This window comes from Pristiophorus japonicus, chromosome 7 (genome assembly GCF_044704955.1).
Source record: "Pristiophorus japonicus isolate sPriJap1 chromosome 7, sPriJap1.hap1, whole genome shotgun sequence".
Taxonomy (NCBI): domain Eukaryota; kingdom Metazoa; phylum Chordata; class Chondrichthyes; family Pristiophoridae; genus Pristiophorus; species Pristiophorus japonicus.
Window position 1 is genome coordinate 51,883,279 of NC_091983.1, and position 17,923 is coordinate 51,901,201.

At 44.8% G+C, this 17,923-nt stretch overlaps 1 protein-coding gene across 1 annotated transcript in view; it reads left to right on the plus strand.

Annotated features, from left to right (window-relative positions):
• The first annotated feature begins 1,953 nt into the window (after positions 1–1,953).
• LOC139266767 (doublecortin domain-containing protein 2) overlaps positions 1,954–17,923 on the plus strand; it is a 233,875-nt gene continuing 217,905 nt past the window's right edge. The window contains exons 1-2 of the mRNA XM_070884359.1: positions 1,954–2,240; positions 11,172–11,220. Coding sequence (XP_070740460.1) covers positions 1,954–2,240; positions 11,172–11,220 — 336 coding nt within the window. The remainder of the gene's footprint in view (positions 2,241–11,171; positions 11,221–17,923) is intronic.

Sequence of the window (17,923 nt, forward strand, 5' to 3'; positions counted from 1 at the left end):
TGGGAATCTAGAACTAGGGGGCATAGTTTCAGAATAAGGGGTCACCCATTTAAAACGGAGATGAGGAGGAATTTCTTCTCTCAGAAGGTTGTGAATCTTTGAAATTCTCTACCCCAGAGAGCTGTGGAGGCTGGGTCATTGAATATATTTAAGGTAGCGATAGACAGATTTTTGAATGATAAGGAAGTCAAGGGTTACGGAGAGCGGGCAGGAAAGTGGAGCTGAGGCCAAGATCAGATCAGCCATGATCTTATTGAATGGCGGAGCAGGCTCAAGGGGCCAAATGGCCTTCTCGGCTTCTAGTTCTTATGTTCTAATGTTCCACGATCATCCACAAGGTCACCTCATAAAAGAAAGAGGTCATGCACCTGGAAAATATGACTGGCCACTTCTGCTAGGGGGTTGGGACAGAAATTGCTTTCCATCACTACATAGGGACGTCACATCCTTACATTACAAATTGGCTGAGAATAGTTATCTCAGTGGGTGGACAGTCTTATCAAACTGCTGAATACATTTGTCCACCACCAGTCACTCTCCAACATGCAGCCCAGGCATGTTGTCAGTCAAAACTCCTTAGGATCCTTGGATGCCCAGCTTAGCAAGTTACAAATACATTGCAATATGTTTAAAGGTGATATCAGCTTGTGATTTTCAAATTTATGGCGTCATCTGCACCCTTTAGTGTGTTCCATCCTTGTAGTGCCTGTGTGTTCTTGATATGTTGCAGCCTTGTAACATGCTCCTAAATATATATTATCCTATAATGTTAATTAACAATGATATTGTGCCAACAGCTCATATTTCAGTTTGTGCTTTTGGAGCAAAGGGGTTCTTTGTTCATATACACTGGAGCTTCAGCTGATGATTATTTTATGTTGTAGCCTGATGATCAACTGATTTCACACCTGAAAAGGAAACCTTATATAGGTCTCATTACACCATCTATTTATAAAGAAATATGTGGTTTTAAACATCTCCATCACTCCAGTCTCAACTTCTGCAATTCTGCTGACCTTTCTAGCTCCATTCCCGTATAAAGTCCAATTCTCCCAAAGCTCTGCTGTTTGCACCTTATTCCATCCAAAGCCCAGCTGACCTTATACATCTATCCTCGCTGAACTCCATTTGCACCCCGCTCTCCAACCTCTTGTTTATAAATCCCCCCATGACATTGCCTTACTTTACCTACATAACCACCTCCAGCCCTATGTGCCAGTGTGTGCCCGCTACTCTTTTGACTCTGATCTCCTGTGCATCCCCTCCCCACCCAACCCCACCATCAGTGGCAGAGCCTTTAGACCATGCCCCACAAGGTCATGCTGCCTCTCTCCCAACCTGCAGAGGTCTCCTCAAAATTAACCTCTACGACTATGCCCTCAGTCACTTCCTTGGGATGTCTTGCAGTGTTCACTATGTTAAAGACACTATATAAATACAAGTTGTTGTAATGTGATAGCTGTAATGCACAGTGTGCAAACAACTGACTGAAATATGTGGTGTATGTGGAAATTGTGTTTATTAGCATTTCTGAAAGGTGGTTTTACTTGCTCATTATTGCTTTTTACGTGTAATGCTACACTAACCATTCAAATGCATTAGTTTGAACTGATATCTGATGTACAAACATTAACCTGATCTAATGTGGCCTGGAACTTTTTCTTAATCTAAGGTGTTTTGTTTTGCTTTATTTCAAGGTTACAAATTTTCCTCCCAAGTCAGAAAAGTTAATTTTTTGCTTCAGTAACTGCTGCCTTCAGTTGCCGTAGTGAGGTCTAAACTGAGGTAGCAGACAAACAAGCTGACGGGCTCCGTGTTTCACACAATTTGACTGTGGGACCTTATGGAGAAGACAAAATCTTGATGGTCCACGCTAAGCTCAGTGACTGTGAATGAAAGTGACTGCAGACATTTCTAGCATCATTATTATGATTGTTATTATTATTAAAGGCCATGGCCACAGCATCAAGAGGAGTTCCCCCGCAGCCACCGGCAGCTAAGAGTGTGATAGTTTACCGAAATGGGGATCCGTTCTTCACTGGCAGAAGGTTTCTCATCAACAAACAAGTCTCCACCTTTGACACTTTCCTTAACCAGGTCACCAAGGGCATTAACGCACCCTTTGGGGCAGTCAGGAACATCTACACCCCGAAGGAGGGACACAGAATCTTTGATCTGGATGATCTGGAGAACGGAGCCAGCTATGTAGCGGCAGGAGTGGAGAAGTTTAAAACCCTGGAGTGAGTATTACATTATAACATTGGTACCCTTGTGGTGTAGCAAGATATGTAGCAGTGCCAAGCTTAGTTGGTTTAATATAAGCTTGATGGTCCTAATTCTATCAGTGTGTTTGATAAACTGATCATCGGCAAGCATATTGAGCAGTTTCTGTCCATTTTTTAAAACCTATTTCTAGAACTTTTTGATGCATTAATAGATTATTTGCAAATGTACTGACATTTCTGTAAACTACCTGTTAGGTAATATGATCAGTTCATTGAGAGAGAACCAAAGTGCACTTGATTAAGAACTTATTACTAAGTTCATAAACAAATATATTGACAAATTCTGTTGATTAATAAGGCGATAGCAATTTGTTAATCGCAAAAATCACTACATTTACAATTTAAATGGTAACAACCAATACATTTACCCCTACATTACCAGGATTATAGAGACAGCACAAACCACCACTACATAGACAGCATCGTAAGCCTCAATTATAACCCTGCCTGCCCAGTGGGAATGGCGTGTGTGGCAGATTAAAATGGTTGGGTGCTACCCGTTGCGTTCCTGACACGTTTACGCCCACAGACATTTTATCGTCACTGATTCAGGTTGCGGAGTAAGGTGCTGCCATCAATATTTAAATATCGGGATCCAATAGTGTGTTCCGGACCCCGACGTGATTTTAACTCCTAATTGTGGCTGCGACCTCCAGTGCTGGAGCTGCCGGTGAAACATCCAGCGGCAGTGGAACTGGTCAGAGCATGAACAGCGCACACTCTAACCAGTTCCAATCTAAAATAGCAACAGGGGCCCTAGGACCCTGATTCGCATATGAAAAGGAGCCTACTATCTGAAACAGGCAGGCTCAGCGGCCCCTTTCAAAATGGCACCAGCTGCATCGATGGCCTTAATAGGCATTTAGGCTACCAAATGCCACTTTGAGTCTGTTACTGCCCCATTAATGTCAAGCAAGTTAAAATCACTTTGATGCGTTTTTATGGTACATTTTTGGTTTTAAATTCGATTTGCCAATCGTCTCCACTAGTTGATATGTGTAATGACAGACTGGCGCTTTTGGCAAGTTGCGAGCAACATTTTAAGAACTTAAGAACATAAGAAAAAGGAGCAGTAGCAGGCCTTATGGTCCCTTGAGCCTGCTCCACCATTCAATAAGATCATGGCTGAACGTCTGTGTCAACTCCACTTTCCCGCCCTAGCTGTTGAAACAACACTGATTTTATTGGAACTTAAACTGCAAATATCTCCCCTTCCCAATAATGTAAATTCAGTGTTTTATGATGAGAACTTGAATTATGAAACCATTTTCCCTAAAACTTCAGGAAAGAGACAGAAAAAGGATTTCTGCCCTTTTATGGTATCAGTACCTTTCCTTTCATTCCAATTACCCCACAAATAAAAATACTTTCGAAGTATTTAACATATTTACAGCCCCAAGTAAGTTTGTAAAACCATAATTATGACACAGAAGTGTTTGCAACTGATTGAGTGGACAGAGTTGTATTTTCTAAGTTCAATCATCATCATCATAGTTGTTGAGGGAAGGGGTGGGTGGGACAAGTTTGCCGCACGCTCTTTCCGCTGCCTGCGCTTGATTTCTGCATGCTCTCGGCGATGAGACTCGAGGTGCTCAGCACCCTCCTGGATGCACTTCCTCCACTTAGGGCGGTCTTTGGCCAGGGACTCCCAGGTGTCAGTGGGGATGTTGCGCTTTATCAGGGAGGCTTTGAGGGTGTCCTTGTAACATTTCCTCTGCCCACCTTTGGCTCGTTTGCCGTGAAGGAGTTCTGAGTAGAGCGCCTGCTTTGGGAGTCTACTTACTTACAACAGAAATGTCTGTGGAAAATCACTTATGCTCACTCTCCTGACCTTGTATATTCAAATACACATTATGGGGTAGAATTTCCAATGTGGACGCAATTGGCAATCTGGGTGCAAATTGGGCTCAAAATTGCGCTAGTTTTCTGAATTTAATTTTCTGTTCAAGTTTTTGCTCAAACTCATTTGCATATCCCAGAACGTAAAATCTTTCATGAACCAGCACAATCGGGCAGCGTTTTGAACATAAAGTTTTTAAAATTTGTTTTTGCTTTAAAACGTATTCCTTGATATATTTAAGAGTGGTAACCTGGTACAGTTTTATTAATACAGCCAAAAAGGGGTTTATCACAACAAATAAGCCTTTTTAATCAGTTTCTAGTCCTCCACCAATGAGTAACATGATTTTAAATAAGTGAAAATAACTTAAAAAAAATTATACAGAACCATTTACTGGTTTCATAGGTGCACAGTAATCTGCTTTTTAGTAAATTAAATCTTTTTTTAATATTTAAAAGCTTTTAAAAGGTATTATTACTGCCCTTGCGTCTAATAAAGGATGCGTTTATTTATACTAACTGAATTGCAGCTGTTTCTCTGATTGGCTCTCCAATATAACTTGACCTATTGCTGATTGGTCCCCTTGGAGGATAAGCCAGACCCTGAAGTTTCTTTGGAATGTGTAAATGGAACCAGCCAGCCCAACTTTGCATGTTGTAACATGCTCCATTTGGACTTCAGAAGTCAGAAAGGACACATCCCTTCCCCAGTCGAAGTCCCTCCTTAAGAACCGAAGAAATAGGAGGAGGAGTAGACCATTTGGCCCCTCGAGCCTGCTCCGCCATTTAATAAGATCATGGCTGATCTGATCATGGACTCAGCTCCACTTCCCCGCCCACTCCCCATGACCCTTTACTCCCTTATCGCTCAAAAATCTGTCTATCTCTGCCTTAAATATATTCAATGACCCAATCTCCACAGCTCTCTGGGGCAGAGAATTCCGTAGATTTACAACCCTCTGAGAAGAAATTCCTCCTCATCTCAGTTTTAAATGGGCGGCCCCTTATTCTGAGACCATGTCCCCTCGTTTTATTTTCCCCTATGAGTGGAAACATCCTCTCTGCATCCACCTTGTTGAACCCCCTCATCATCTTATAAATTTCAATAAGATCACCTCTCATTCTTCTGAACTCCAATGTGTATAGGCCCAACCGACTCAACCTTTCCTCATAAGTCAACCCGCTAATCTCCAGAATCAACTTAGTGAACCTTCTCTGAACAGCCTCCAGTGCAAGTATATCCTTCCTTAAATACGGAGACCAAACTGTACGCAGTACTCCAGGTGTGGCCTCACCAATACCCTATACAGTTGTAGCAGGATTTCTCTGCTTTTATACTCCATTCCCCTTGCAATAAAGGCCAACATTGCATTTGCCTTCCTGATTACTTGCTGTACCTGCATTCTATCTCTTTGTGTTTCATGTGTCCCTCTATACTACAACACTTTGCAGTTTTTCTCCACTTAAATTATATTTTGCTTTTCCATTATTTCTGCCAAAGTGGATTACTTTACATTTACCCCAGCACAAGTGCATCCGTCCCCCAGCCAAAGTCCCTTACCCCAGTGCAAGTGCACATGATCTTACCGCCCCCCCCCCCCCCCCCAAACTCCACACCATAGATCAGGCATTGTGTGCGGATTGTTGACAGGTTTATTGGGCATGAAGTGTATAGTGACAGTGTTGTGACTTCTGGATTTCATCCACTCCAATGATGTCCCTGACGTACCGAGCTTTCCGAGAATTCGGGAGTGGGTGTAAAGGGGATTGGAAGAACGTGATCTGTCTTCCCTGAGTTCCCTCTCTTTTCCCCCTGCTCCCCCCAATAACCAGTCTCTCTCCCCCGCCACCCCCCGCCCCGCCCGCCCAACAATCAGGCTCTCTCCCAACAACCAGGTTCTCTCTTCCCCCCCCCCACCCAACCCCCCGCCCCAACTACCAGGCTCTCTCTCCACCCTCAACAACCTGGCTCTTTCTTCCTTCTGCCCCCCACCCCACCCCAACCTCCAACAAACAGGCTCACTCTCCTCCTCCCCAACAACCACGCTCTCTATTCCTTCAGCTCCCAACAACCAGCTCTCTCTTCACCGCCCCCCCCGCAACAACCAGGCTTGCTCTCCACCCCCCCATCTCCCACAAACAGGCTCTCTCTCCCCCTTCCCCCAACATCCAGGCTTGCTTTCTCACACTGCCCCCTGCTAAAAGCAGGTTCTCTTCCCCCCCCCCACCCCCAACAACCAGGCTCTCTGTCTCCCCCCTGCAACAACCAGGCTCTATATTACCGCTGCCCCCCCCCACCCCCACCGCCAATAACTAGGCTCGCTCTCTCAACTCTCCCCTAACAACTAGGCTCTCTCTCCCTCCCCCCCCAACAACCAGGCTCCTTCCCCCTCAACAATCAGGCTTCCCCCCCCCCCAACATCCAGTTCCCTCTCTCTTCCTCCCCCCCCTGCCCCCCAACACCCAGGCTCCCTCCCCCCCCCCAACAACCAGGCTCTCTCTCTTTCTCCCCCCCCCAACAACCAGTTCCCCCTCTCTCCCCCCCCAACAACCTGTTCCCCTCTCACCCCCCAACAACCAGTTCCCCCCCTCTCTCCTCCCCAACAACCAGGCTCTGCCCCCCCCCCCCAACAACCATTCCCCCTCTCTCCTCCCACCCCCTCAACAACCAGGCTCCCTCCCCCGCTCAACAACCAGATTCTCATCCCCCCCCCCCACCAACTAGGCTCTCTTTCACCCCACCCCCATCAACACGGCTCTCTCCCTCCCGCACCACTACCCCCTCGCCCTCCACAAACCTGACCCTCTCTCTACCCCTCCCCAATCCAGGCTCTCCCTGCCCCCCACCAAACTAGGCTCTCTTACTCTCCCCCGGTTGTTCGCCGGCTCTCTCTCCCTGCCGCTCTCCCGCCAGCTCTGGGCTCAGGGCTCATCGACTTGCAGCTCAGTCAGAAACGTGGCCAATTGCAGGGCCCCACATCCGGTTCCACTTCCGGGTGGGGGGCAGAAGGTCAAGAAAATCGTTATTACAAATAGTCACATCGTCTAAAAAATAGCTTAATTCTTACAGCCTCCTCAAAGGCCTGCAAATGGGTGCAATTATTTGCAATTCCCAATGGGGATTAGTTTGATCTGGGGGCGTGGCCAGCATTGTGGGCGTGGCCAGCTTCTAGTGCGATGTTTTTTAAACCAGCGCAAAAGATCACGGAAGCTCGATTTGCGCTGAACGTAATTTGTGCTTGGAATTCCTCAATCTTTTCCGCTGATTTTGGGCAAATTGCACTGAAAATACCAGAGCAATCTAACGGAAGCTGTACCCCTATATCTTATTGGATCAGGTAAATTACATTCTACTATACTACTGAAATATTGCTTTGTTCCACCAACTTTAAAACAAATAAATTCATAACTCTATTATATCAACACAATTCTTATTAAGGTCGGACCCCTGCCAAATAAACAACCTATTTCTCTTTGCACAGAAAAGGAATTGTTATGTTGATCTTCTGCTTGAAGTATGATGAATCAGGGTTTCGGGAAGGAGGTTTAAGGGAAATGTTTTTGTTTTATTTATTCGTGTACAGGATTTGGGCATCACTGGCAAGGCCAGCATTTATTGCCTAACCCTAATTACCCTTGAGAACCGCTGCAGTCTGTGTGGTGAAGGTACTCCCACAGTGCTGATTCTTTCACAGCGGTTTGTTACAACTGAGTGACTTACTCGGCCATTTCAGAGGGCAGTAAGAGTCAATCACATTGTTGTGGGTCTGGAGTCACATATAGGCCAGACCGGGTAAGGATGGCAGATTTCCTTCCCTAAAGGACAGCTTGGGTTTTTACAACAATCATGGTCGCCATCACTGACACTAGCTTTTTAATTCCAGATTAAACTCAAATTAAATTTGTCAGCTGTCGTAGTGGGATTTTGAACTCACATCTCCAGATTATTACCCTAGGTCTTTGGATTACTAGTCCAGTAACATAACTGCCATGCTATCTTGTTCTGTTTGTCAAAAACGAATCTATTGGTGTGCTTGTATTGGATAGAATTCTTTGGTAATGCATTGTCAAGTTTGTCTGGTTATGTGAATGTAACGAGCATGATAAAAAGGGACAGAAATGGAAGTAATTGGGAAAATGAAATAATTAAAGAGGAAATTAATGCAATAGTAAGGAGGGACATTAGCCTGGATGGTGTGGAATCTGTATGGGTGGAGCTGCGGAATACCAAAGGGCAGAAAATGCCAGTGGGAGTTGTGTACAGACCACCAAACAGTAGTAGTAAGGTTGGGGACAGCAGCAATCAAGAAATTAGGGATGCATGCAATAAAGGACAGCAGTTATCATGGGCGACTTTAATCTACATATAGATTGGGCTAACCAAACTGGTAGCAATACGGTGGAGGAGGATTTCCTGGAGTGTATTAGGGATGGTTTTCTAGACCAATATGTCGAGGAACCAACTAGAGAGCTGGCCATCCTAGACTGGATGATGTGTAATGAGAAAGGACAAATTAGCAATCTTGTTGTGCGAGGCCCCTTGGGGAAGAGTGACCATAACATGGTAGAATTCTTTATTAAGGTGGAGAGTGACACAGTTAATTCAGAGACTAGGGTCCTGAACTTAAGGAAAGGTAACTTCGATGGTATGAGATGTGAATTGGTTAGAATAGACTGGCGAATGATACTTAAAGTGCTGACGGTGGATAGGCAATGTCAGACATTTATAGATCACATGGATGAACTTCAACAATTGTACATCCCTGTCTGGAGTAAAAATAAAACTGGGAAGGTGGCTCAACCATGGCTAACAAGGGAAATTAAAAATAGTGTTAAATCCAAGGAAGAGGCATATAAATTGGCCAGAAAAAGCAGCAAACCTGAGGACTGGAAGAAATTTAGGATTCAGCAGAGGAGGACAAAGGGTTTAATTAGGAGGGGGAAATTAGAGTATGAGAGGAAGCTTGCCGGGAACATAAAAACTGACTGCAAAAGCTTCGATAGATATGTGAAGAGAAAAAGATTAGTGAAGACAAACGTAGATCCCTTGCGGTCAGAGTCAAATGATTTTATAGTGGGGAACAAAGAAATGGCAGATCAGTTGAATAAGGACTTTGATTCTGTCTTCACGAAGGAAGACACAAATAACCTTCTGGAAATACTAGGGGACTGAGGGTCGAATGAGAAGGAGGAACTGAAGGAAATCCTTATTAGGCAGGAAATTGTGTTAGGGAAATTGATGGGATTGAAGGCAGATAAATCCCTGGGGCCTGATAGTCTGCATCCCAGAGTACTTAAGGAAGTGGCCCTAGAAATAGTGGATGCATTGGTGATCATTTTCCAACAGTCTATCGACTCTGGATCAGTTCCTATGGACTGGAGGGTAGCTAATGTAACACCACTTTTGAAAAAGGGAAGGTGAGAGAAAACGGGTAATTATAGACAGGTTAGCCTGACATCAGTGGTGGGGAAAATGTTGGAATCAATTATTAAAAATGAAATAGCAGCACATTTGGAAAGCAGTGACAGGATCAGACCAAGTCAGCATGGATTTATGAAAGGGAAATCATGCTTGACAAATCTTCTGGAATTTTTTGAGGATGTAACTAGCAGAGTGGACAAGGGAGAACCAGTGGATGTGGTGTATTTGGACTTTCAAAAGGCTTTTGACAAGGTCCCACACAAGAGATTGGTGTGCATAATTAAAGCACATGATATTGGGGGTAATTTACTGACGTGGATAGAGAACTGGTTGGCAGACAGGAAGCAGCGAGTCGAGTTAAACGGGTCCTTTTCAGAATGGCAGGCAGTGACTAGTAGGGTGCCGCAGGGCTCAGTGCTGGGACCCCAGCTCTTTACAATATACATTAATGATTTAGATGAAGGAATTGAATGTAATATCTCCAAGTTTGCAGATGACACTAAGCTGGATGGCGGTGTGAACTGTGAGGAGGACGCTTAGAGGTTGCAGGGTGACTTGGACAGGTTAGGTGAGTGGGCAAATGCATGGCAGATGCAGTATAATGTGGATAAATGTGAGGTTATCCACTTTGGGGGCAAAAACACGAAGGCAGATTATTATCTGAATGGCGGCAGATTAGGAAAAGGGAAGGTGCAACGAGACCTGGGTGTCATTGTACATCAGTCATTGAAAGTTGGCATGGAGGTACAGCAGGCGGTGAAGAAGGGAAATGGTATGTTGGCCTTCATAGCTAGTTGATTTGAGTATAAGAGCAGGGAGGTCTTACTGCAGTTGTACAGGGCCTTGGTGAGGCCTCACCTGGAATATTGTGTTCAGTTTTGATCTCCTAATCTGAGGAAGGATGTTCTTGCTATTGAGGGAGTGCAGCGAAGGTTCACCAGACTGATTCCCGGGATGGCAGGACTGACATATGAGGAGAGACTGGATCGACTGGGCCTGTATTCACTGGAGTTTAGAAGGATGAGAGGGGATCTCAAAGAAACATATAAAATTCTGATGGGACTGGACAGATTAGATGCAGGAAGAATGTTCCCGATGTTGGTGAAGTCCAGATTCAGGAGACACAGTCTAAGGATAAGGGGTAAGCCATTTAGGACTGAGATGACGAGAAACTTCTTCACTCAGAGTTGTTAACCTGTGGAATTCCCCACCGCTGAGAGTTGTTGATGCTAGTTCATTGGATATATTCAAGAGGGAATTAGATATGGTCCTTACGGCTAAAGGGATCAAGGGGTATGGAGAGAAAGCGGGAAAGGGGTACTGAGGTGAATGATCAGCCATGATCTTATTGAATGGTGGTGCAGGCTCGAAGGGCCGAATGGCCTACTCCTGCACCTATTTTCTATGTTTCTATGATTCTATGTTATCATTTACATGTTTAGGGGTAGAAATGTTAGAAGCAAAAATCACCAGCAAATAGTATTGAAAGGATAAAGATCTTTTCCACAATAATGCTGAAAAATAAGCAATGCATGCAAAATACCTTCAGTACTGCTGTTGGTTTAAAACTTGATTTAATCTGCCATGCTGTTTTATCTTATAAAATGTCATTTATTTTTCCTCAGTTATTTGCAGATTACAACAAAGAAACCACAAAAAAAGATAAATGAAATGGTGAGTTTCTGCACATGTGGGGTTTATTGGTTATAGCTTCTTCTACTTTGGTTGTTATTATTTACTATCTTCTAATCCTGTAGTTGCAAGCCTTCTATTAACAATGTGCCACCTTGGCACTAGCGCACGGGCAAAGACATTTAGTGTTGATGCAAAATGACTCTTAACTTCACATTGATGAAAACTACATAGTGTAGCCTGGGTGTGAACTCATTGAATCAGATTAATACTGGTAGTGTGTGAGGACACCACCAGTAGTCAGAATCACACTGCTTCAACTTGACACTCACTGCGATAGAACCACAACTGATTTAAAGGGGTGGATTTGCATCTTTACTGCCTGGCGGCAAAGCATTGCCTGGATAGCACGCGTAGATGAAGAACGGGCAGGAAGGAATGCATGCCGATAGCAGCGCCCACCTGGTTTTTCTTCCATTAAAAATGAAAATCTACCCCAAACATGGCTTGGAAACTTCATTTTTAATCCTTTGTCTATGAGCTGTATAGTTGATTGTCCTGCGGGCCATTTTCTAATGTTAAAATCAATAAAAGAAAGACTTGCATTTATACAGTGTCTTTCACATCCTCAGGGCATCGCAAAATGCTTTGTATCCAATGAATAACTTTTTTGAAATGTAGTCACTGTTGTAACATAGGAAACGCAGCAGCCAATTTGCGCATAGCAAGGTCCCACATCAGCAATGCGATAATGGCCAGATAATCGGTTTTAGTGACATTGGTTTGAGGGATAAATATCGTTCAGGACATTGGGGAGAACTTCCTGCTCTTCTTCGAATTAGTGTCATGGGATCTTTTACATCCACCTAAGAGGCCAGTTGGGGCCTTGGTTTAATGCCTTATCTGACCATTCAAGCAAACATAGCTGACGCTCATTTCGATGTTGGCGACTAGAGTTCTGAAAATGTATGTTACTCTCTCCCCACCCGGTTGTTCCTAAGAGTTTGGCCCCCATCTTCTCTCCCTTATATCCAAGGGGCACAGACATGAATGTATATGGTATACAACTGTTTTTGCCATTTATCGCCAGATCTGGCTGGACCACATCAAGCACTATCGAGCCTTGCTCTCCTCTGCCAAACTGCTTATTATTCTAGCATCATCCTGGAATGCAAAGTAAACCCCTGGTTTCTTTTCTCCTTTACCAACCATCTCCTTATGCCCCTCTCCCTCGTCACTCTACCCTCACTTCCAACAACAACTTGCGTGAGGAGCTCATGGATTTCTTTGTTGCTATGATTGAGACCATCCATTCAACTGCTTATGACGCATCCCCCTTTCTGCTTATCCACTGGGCCAAAATTTCCCCGAGGTTTTTCCCTGCCCTACCCCTAAAACCCACGTCTTTCTCTAGTTTCTCTTCTATCTCCTCTCATGCCCTCTCTGATCTCATCTTGTCCATGAGATCCACCTCCTGCACTCTCGAATTTATTCCCACTAAACTGCTGATGAGCAAACTTCGCTTACTGGCCCCCATGCTGGCTGATGTTGTAAATGGTTTCATCTTCTCGGGTACTTTCCCCTCTTACTTTCAAAATTGCCGACATCATCCTCTCTTCAAAAGATCCACCCTCAACCTTCTACCCTTTCCAACTAATGTCTCACCTCCAATCTCCTTTTCCTCACATAGAAACATACAAACATAGAAAATAGGTGCAGGAGTAGGCCATTCGGCCCTTCGAGCCTGCACCACCATTCGATAAGATCATGGCTGATCATTCCCTCAGTACCCCTTTCCTGCTTTCTCTCCATACCCCTTGATGCCTTCAGCCGTAAGGGCCATATCTAACTCCCTCTTGAATATATCCAATGATCTGGCACCAACAACTCTCTGCGGCAGGGAATTCCACAGGTTAACAACTCTCTGAGTGAAGAAGTTTCTCCTCATCTCAATCCTAACTGGTCTACCCCTTATTCTAAGACTATGTCCCCTGGTTCTGGACTTCCCCAAATCTTGTATGTTTCTATGAGATTCCCTCTCATCCTTCTAAACTACAATGTATAAAGGCCCAGTTGATCCAGTCTTTCCTCATATGTCAGTCCGGCCATCCCGGGAATCAGTCTGGTGAACCTTCGCTGCACTCCCTCAATAGCAAGAACATCCTTCCTCAGATTAGGAGACCAAAATTGAACACAATATTCCAGGTGAGGCCTCACCAAGGCTCTGCACAACTGCAGTAAGACCTCCTTGCTCCTATACTGAAATCCACTAGCTATGAAGGCCAATATACCATTTGCCGCCTTTACCACCTGCTGCACCTGTATGCCAACTTTCAATGACTGATGAACCATGACACCCAGGTCATGTTGCACCTCCCCTTTTCCTAATCTGCCACCATTTAGATAATATTTTGTTTTCGCGTTTTTGCCCCCAAAGTGGATAACCTCACAATTATCCACATTTTATTGCATCTGCCATGCATTTGCCCACTCACCTAACCTGTCCAAGTCACCCTGCAGCCTCTTAGTGTCTCCCTCACAGCTCACACCGCCACCTAGTTTAATGTCATCTGCAAACTTGGAGATATTACACTCAATTCCTTCATCCAAATCATTGATGTATATTGTAAAGAGCTGGGCTCCCAGCACTGAGCCCTGCGGCACTCCACTAGTCACTGCCTGCCATTCAGAAAAGGACCCGTTTATCCCGACTCTCTGCTTCCTGTCTGCCAACCAGTTCTCTATCCACATCAGTATATTACCCCCAATACCATGTGCTTTGATTTTGCACACCAATCTCTTGTGTGGGACCTTGTCAAAAGCCTTTTGAAATTCCAAATGCAGCACATCCACTGGTTCTCCCTTGTCCACTCTACTAGTTACATCCTCAAAAAATTCCAGAAGATTTGTCAAGCATGATTCCCTTTCATAAATCCATGCTGACTTGGACCGATCCTGTCACTGCTTTCCAAATGCTATTTCATCCTTAATAATTGATTCCAACATTTTCCCTACCACTGTTATTAGGCTAACCGGTCTATAATTATGAGCTTTCTCTCTCCCTCCCTTTTTAGCTACCCTCCAGTCCATAGGAACTGATCCCGAGTCGATAGACTGTTGGAAAATGATCACCAATGCAGCCACTATTTCTAGGGCTACTTCCTTAAGTACTCTGGGATGCAGACTATCAGGCCCCGGGATTTATCGGCCTTCAATCCCATCAATTTCCCTAACACAATTTCCCGCCTAATAAGGATATCATTCAGTTCCTCCTTCTCACTAGACCCTCGGTCCCCGAGTACTTTCGGAAGGTTATTTGTGTCTTCCTTTGTGAAGACAGAACCAAAGTATTTGTTCAATTGGTCTGCCATTTCTTTGTTCCCCATTATAAATTCACCTGAATCTGACTGCAAGGGACCTACGTTTGTCTTCACTAATCTTTTTCTCTTCACATATCTATAGAAGTTTTTGCAATCAGTTTTTATGTTCCCGGCAAGCTTCTTCTCGTACTCCATTTTCCCCCTCTTAATTAAACCCTTTGTCCTCCTCTGCTGAATTCTAAATTTCTCCCAGTCCTCAGGTTTGCTGCTTTTTCTGGCCAATTTATATGCCTCTTCCTTGGATTTAACACTATCCTTAATTTCCCTTGTTCGCCACGTTTTATTTTTACTCCAGACAGGGATGTACAATTGTTGAAGTTCATCCATGTGATCTTTAAATGTTTGTCATTGCCGATCCACCGTCAACCCTTTAAGTATCATTTGCCGGTCTATTCTAGCCAATTCACGCCTCAAACCATCGACGTTACCTTTCCTTAAGTTCAGGACCCTAGTTTCTGAATTAACTGTGTCACTCTCCATTCTCATAAAGAATTCTTCCATGTTATGGTCACTCTTCCCCAAGGGGTCTCGCACAACAAGATTGCTAATTAGTCCTTTCTCATTACACATCACCCAGTTTAGGATGGCCAGCTCCCTGGTTCCTCGACATATTGGTCGAGAAAACCATCCCTAATACACTCCAGGAAATCCTCCTCCACCGCATTGCTATCAGTTTGGTTAGCCCACTCAATATGTAGATTAAAGTCACCCATGGTAACTGCTGTACCTTTATTGCATGCATCCCTTATTTCTTGTTTGATGCTGTCCCCAACATTACTACTATGTTTGGTGGTCTGTACACAACTCCCACTGGCGTTTTCTACCTTTTGGTATTCTGCAGCTCCACCCATACCAATTCCACATCATCCACGCTAATGTCCTTTCTTACTATTGCATTAATTTCCTCTTTAACCAACAATGCCACCCCGCCTCCTTTTCCTTTCTGTCTGTCCTTCCTAAATGTTGACTACATCTGGATGTTGAATTCCCAGCCTTGGCTATCCTGGAGCCATGTCTCCGTGATGCCAATTACATCATAACCGTTAACTGCTTTCTACAGTTAATTCATCCACCTTATTCTGAATACTCCTCACCTTGAGGCACAGAGCCTTCAGGCTTGTCTTTCCAACACACTTTGTCCCTTTAGAATTTTGCTTTTATGTGGCCCTTTTTGCTTTTTGCCTTAGGTTTCTCTGCCCTCCACTTCTACTTTTCTTCTTTCTGTCTTTTGCTTCTGTCCCCATTCTACTTCTCTCTGTCTCCCTGCATAGGTTCCCACCCCACCTGCCGTATTAGTTTAACTCCTCCTCAACAGCACTAGCAAACACTACCCCTAGGACATTGGTTCCGGTCTTGCCCAGGTGCAGACCGTCCGGTTTGTACTGGTCCCACCTCCCCCAGAACCGGTTCCAATGTCCCAGGAATTTGAATCCCTCCCTGCTGCACCCCTCCTCAAGCCACGTATTCATCTGAGCTATCCTGCGATTCCTACTGTGACTAACACGTGGCACTGGTAGCAATCCTGAGATTACTACTTTTGAGGTCCTACTTTTTAATTTAGCTCCTAGCTCCCTAAATTTGTTTTATAGGACCTCATCCCTTTTTTTCCTTTATCGTTGGTACCTATATGCACCACGACAACTGGCTATTCACCCTCCCTTTTCAGAATGCCCTGCACCCGCTCTGAGAAATCCTTGACCCTTGCACTAGGGAGCCTACATACTATCCTGGAGTCTCGGTTGCGGCCGCAGAAACGTCTTATCTATTCCCCTTACAATTGAATCCCTTATCACTATAGCTCTCCCACTCTTTTTCCTGGCCTCCTGCGCAGCAGAGGCACCCACAGTGCCATGAACTTGGCTGCTGCTGCCCTCCCCTGGTGCATCATCCCCCTCAACAGTACCCAAAGCAGTGTATCTGTTTTGCAGGGGAATGACCGCAGGGGACCCCTGCACTACCTTCCTTCCACTGCTCTTCTTGTTGGTCATCCATTCCCTGTCTGCTTGAGTAACCTTTTCCTGCGGAAAGACCAACTCACTAACCATGCTATTCACGTCATTCTCAGGAGTTCCCCAAGGCTTTATCCTTGGCCCCATCCTCTTTCTCATCTACATGTTGTCCCTCACCAAAGTCCTCACCACTGATTCCCACCCCTCTCCGCCAGTATTAGGCTGAACCCAACTATTCACAATCGTGTCCATGTTTTTCGCAACTTCATGTTTGAACCTCTACAATCGGTTTTCTGCTCCTGTAACAGTACTGAACTGCTGTTCATATATGTGGAATCTGATGCCATGTCTTTGGATGATATCACTGAGGGACAACATGTAGATGAGAAAGAGGATGGGGCCAAGGATAAAGCTTTGGGAACTCCTGATGAAATGGTGTGGGGGGTGGGGAGAGAAGCCGTTGCAGGAAAATCTCTTACAACAATTGAACAAGTAAGAGTGGAACCAAGAGAGAGCAGGTCCCACTCAGCTTGTCAATGGAAGAGAGACTTTGGAGGAGGATGGTTCTCCTCAGAGTCACGATTTACATCCTCTGTGACTGTCACCATGTTGCACTATCACTCCTCATCCTTCTCAACCTCACTGCAGCCTTTGACACAGTCAACAGCACCATCCTCCTCCAAAGTCTCTCTTCTATTGACAAGCTGAGTGGGACCTGCTCTCTCTTGGTTCTACTCTTACTTGCTCAATTGTTGAAAGAGATTTTCCTGCAATGGTTTCTCTCTCCAACCCCCACACCATTTCATCAGGAGTTCCCCAAGGCTTTATCCTTGGCCCCATCCTCTTTCCTCATCTACATGTTGTCCCTCAGTGATATCATCCAAAGACATGGCATCAGATTCCACATATATGCTGCCGACACCCTCTTCAACCTCTCTCGACCCCTCCACTGACTTTGTGTTGTCAGACTGCTACTATTCCAACATTCAATCCTGGATGAATTGCAATTTCCTCCAATTGAACATCGGGAAGGCTGAAGCCATTGGGGTAGAACTTACCTAAGCCTCATTTACATCTTCAGGCCCTCACCACTAATTCCCACCCCTCTCTGCCAGTCTTAGGCTGAACCCAACTATTCACAATCGTGACCATGAGCTGAGCTTCCTACATGATATTCTGTCCATCACCAAAACCACCTACTTCTACCTCTGTACCTTTGCCCACCTCCACCTCTGCCTCAGTCCATTTGCTGCTGAAGCCCTCAGCCATACTTTTCTAACCACCAGACCTGACTATTCCAATGTTCTCCTGGCCAGCCTCCCATCCTCCATGAACTTGAGCTCATTCAAAACTCTGCTGCCTGTATCCTAACTCGCACCAAGTCCTGCTTATCCATCGTCCCTATGCTTGCTGACC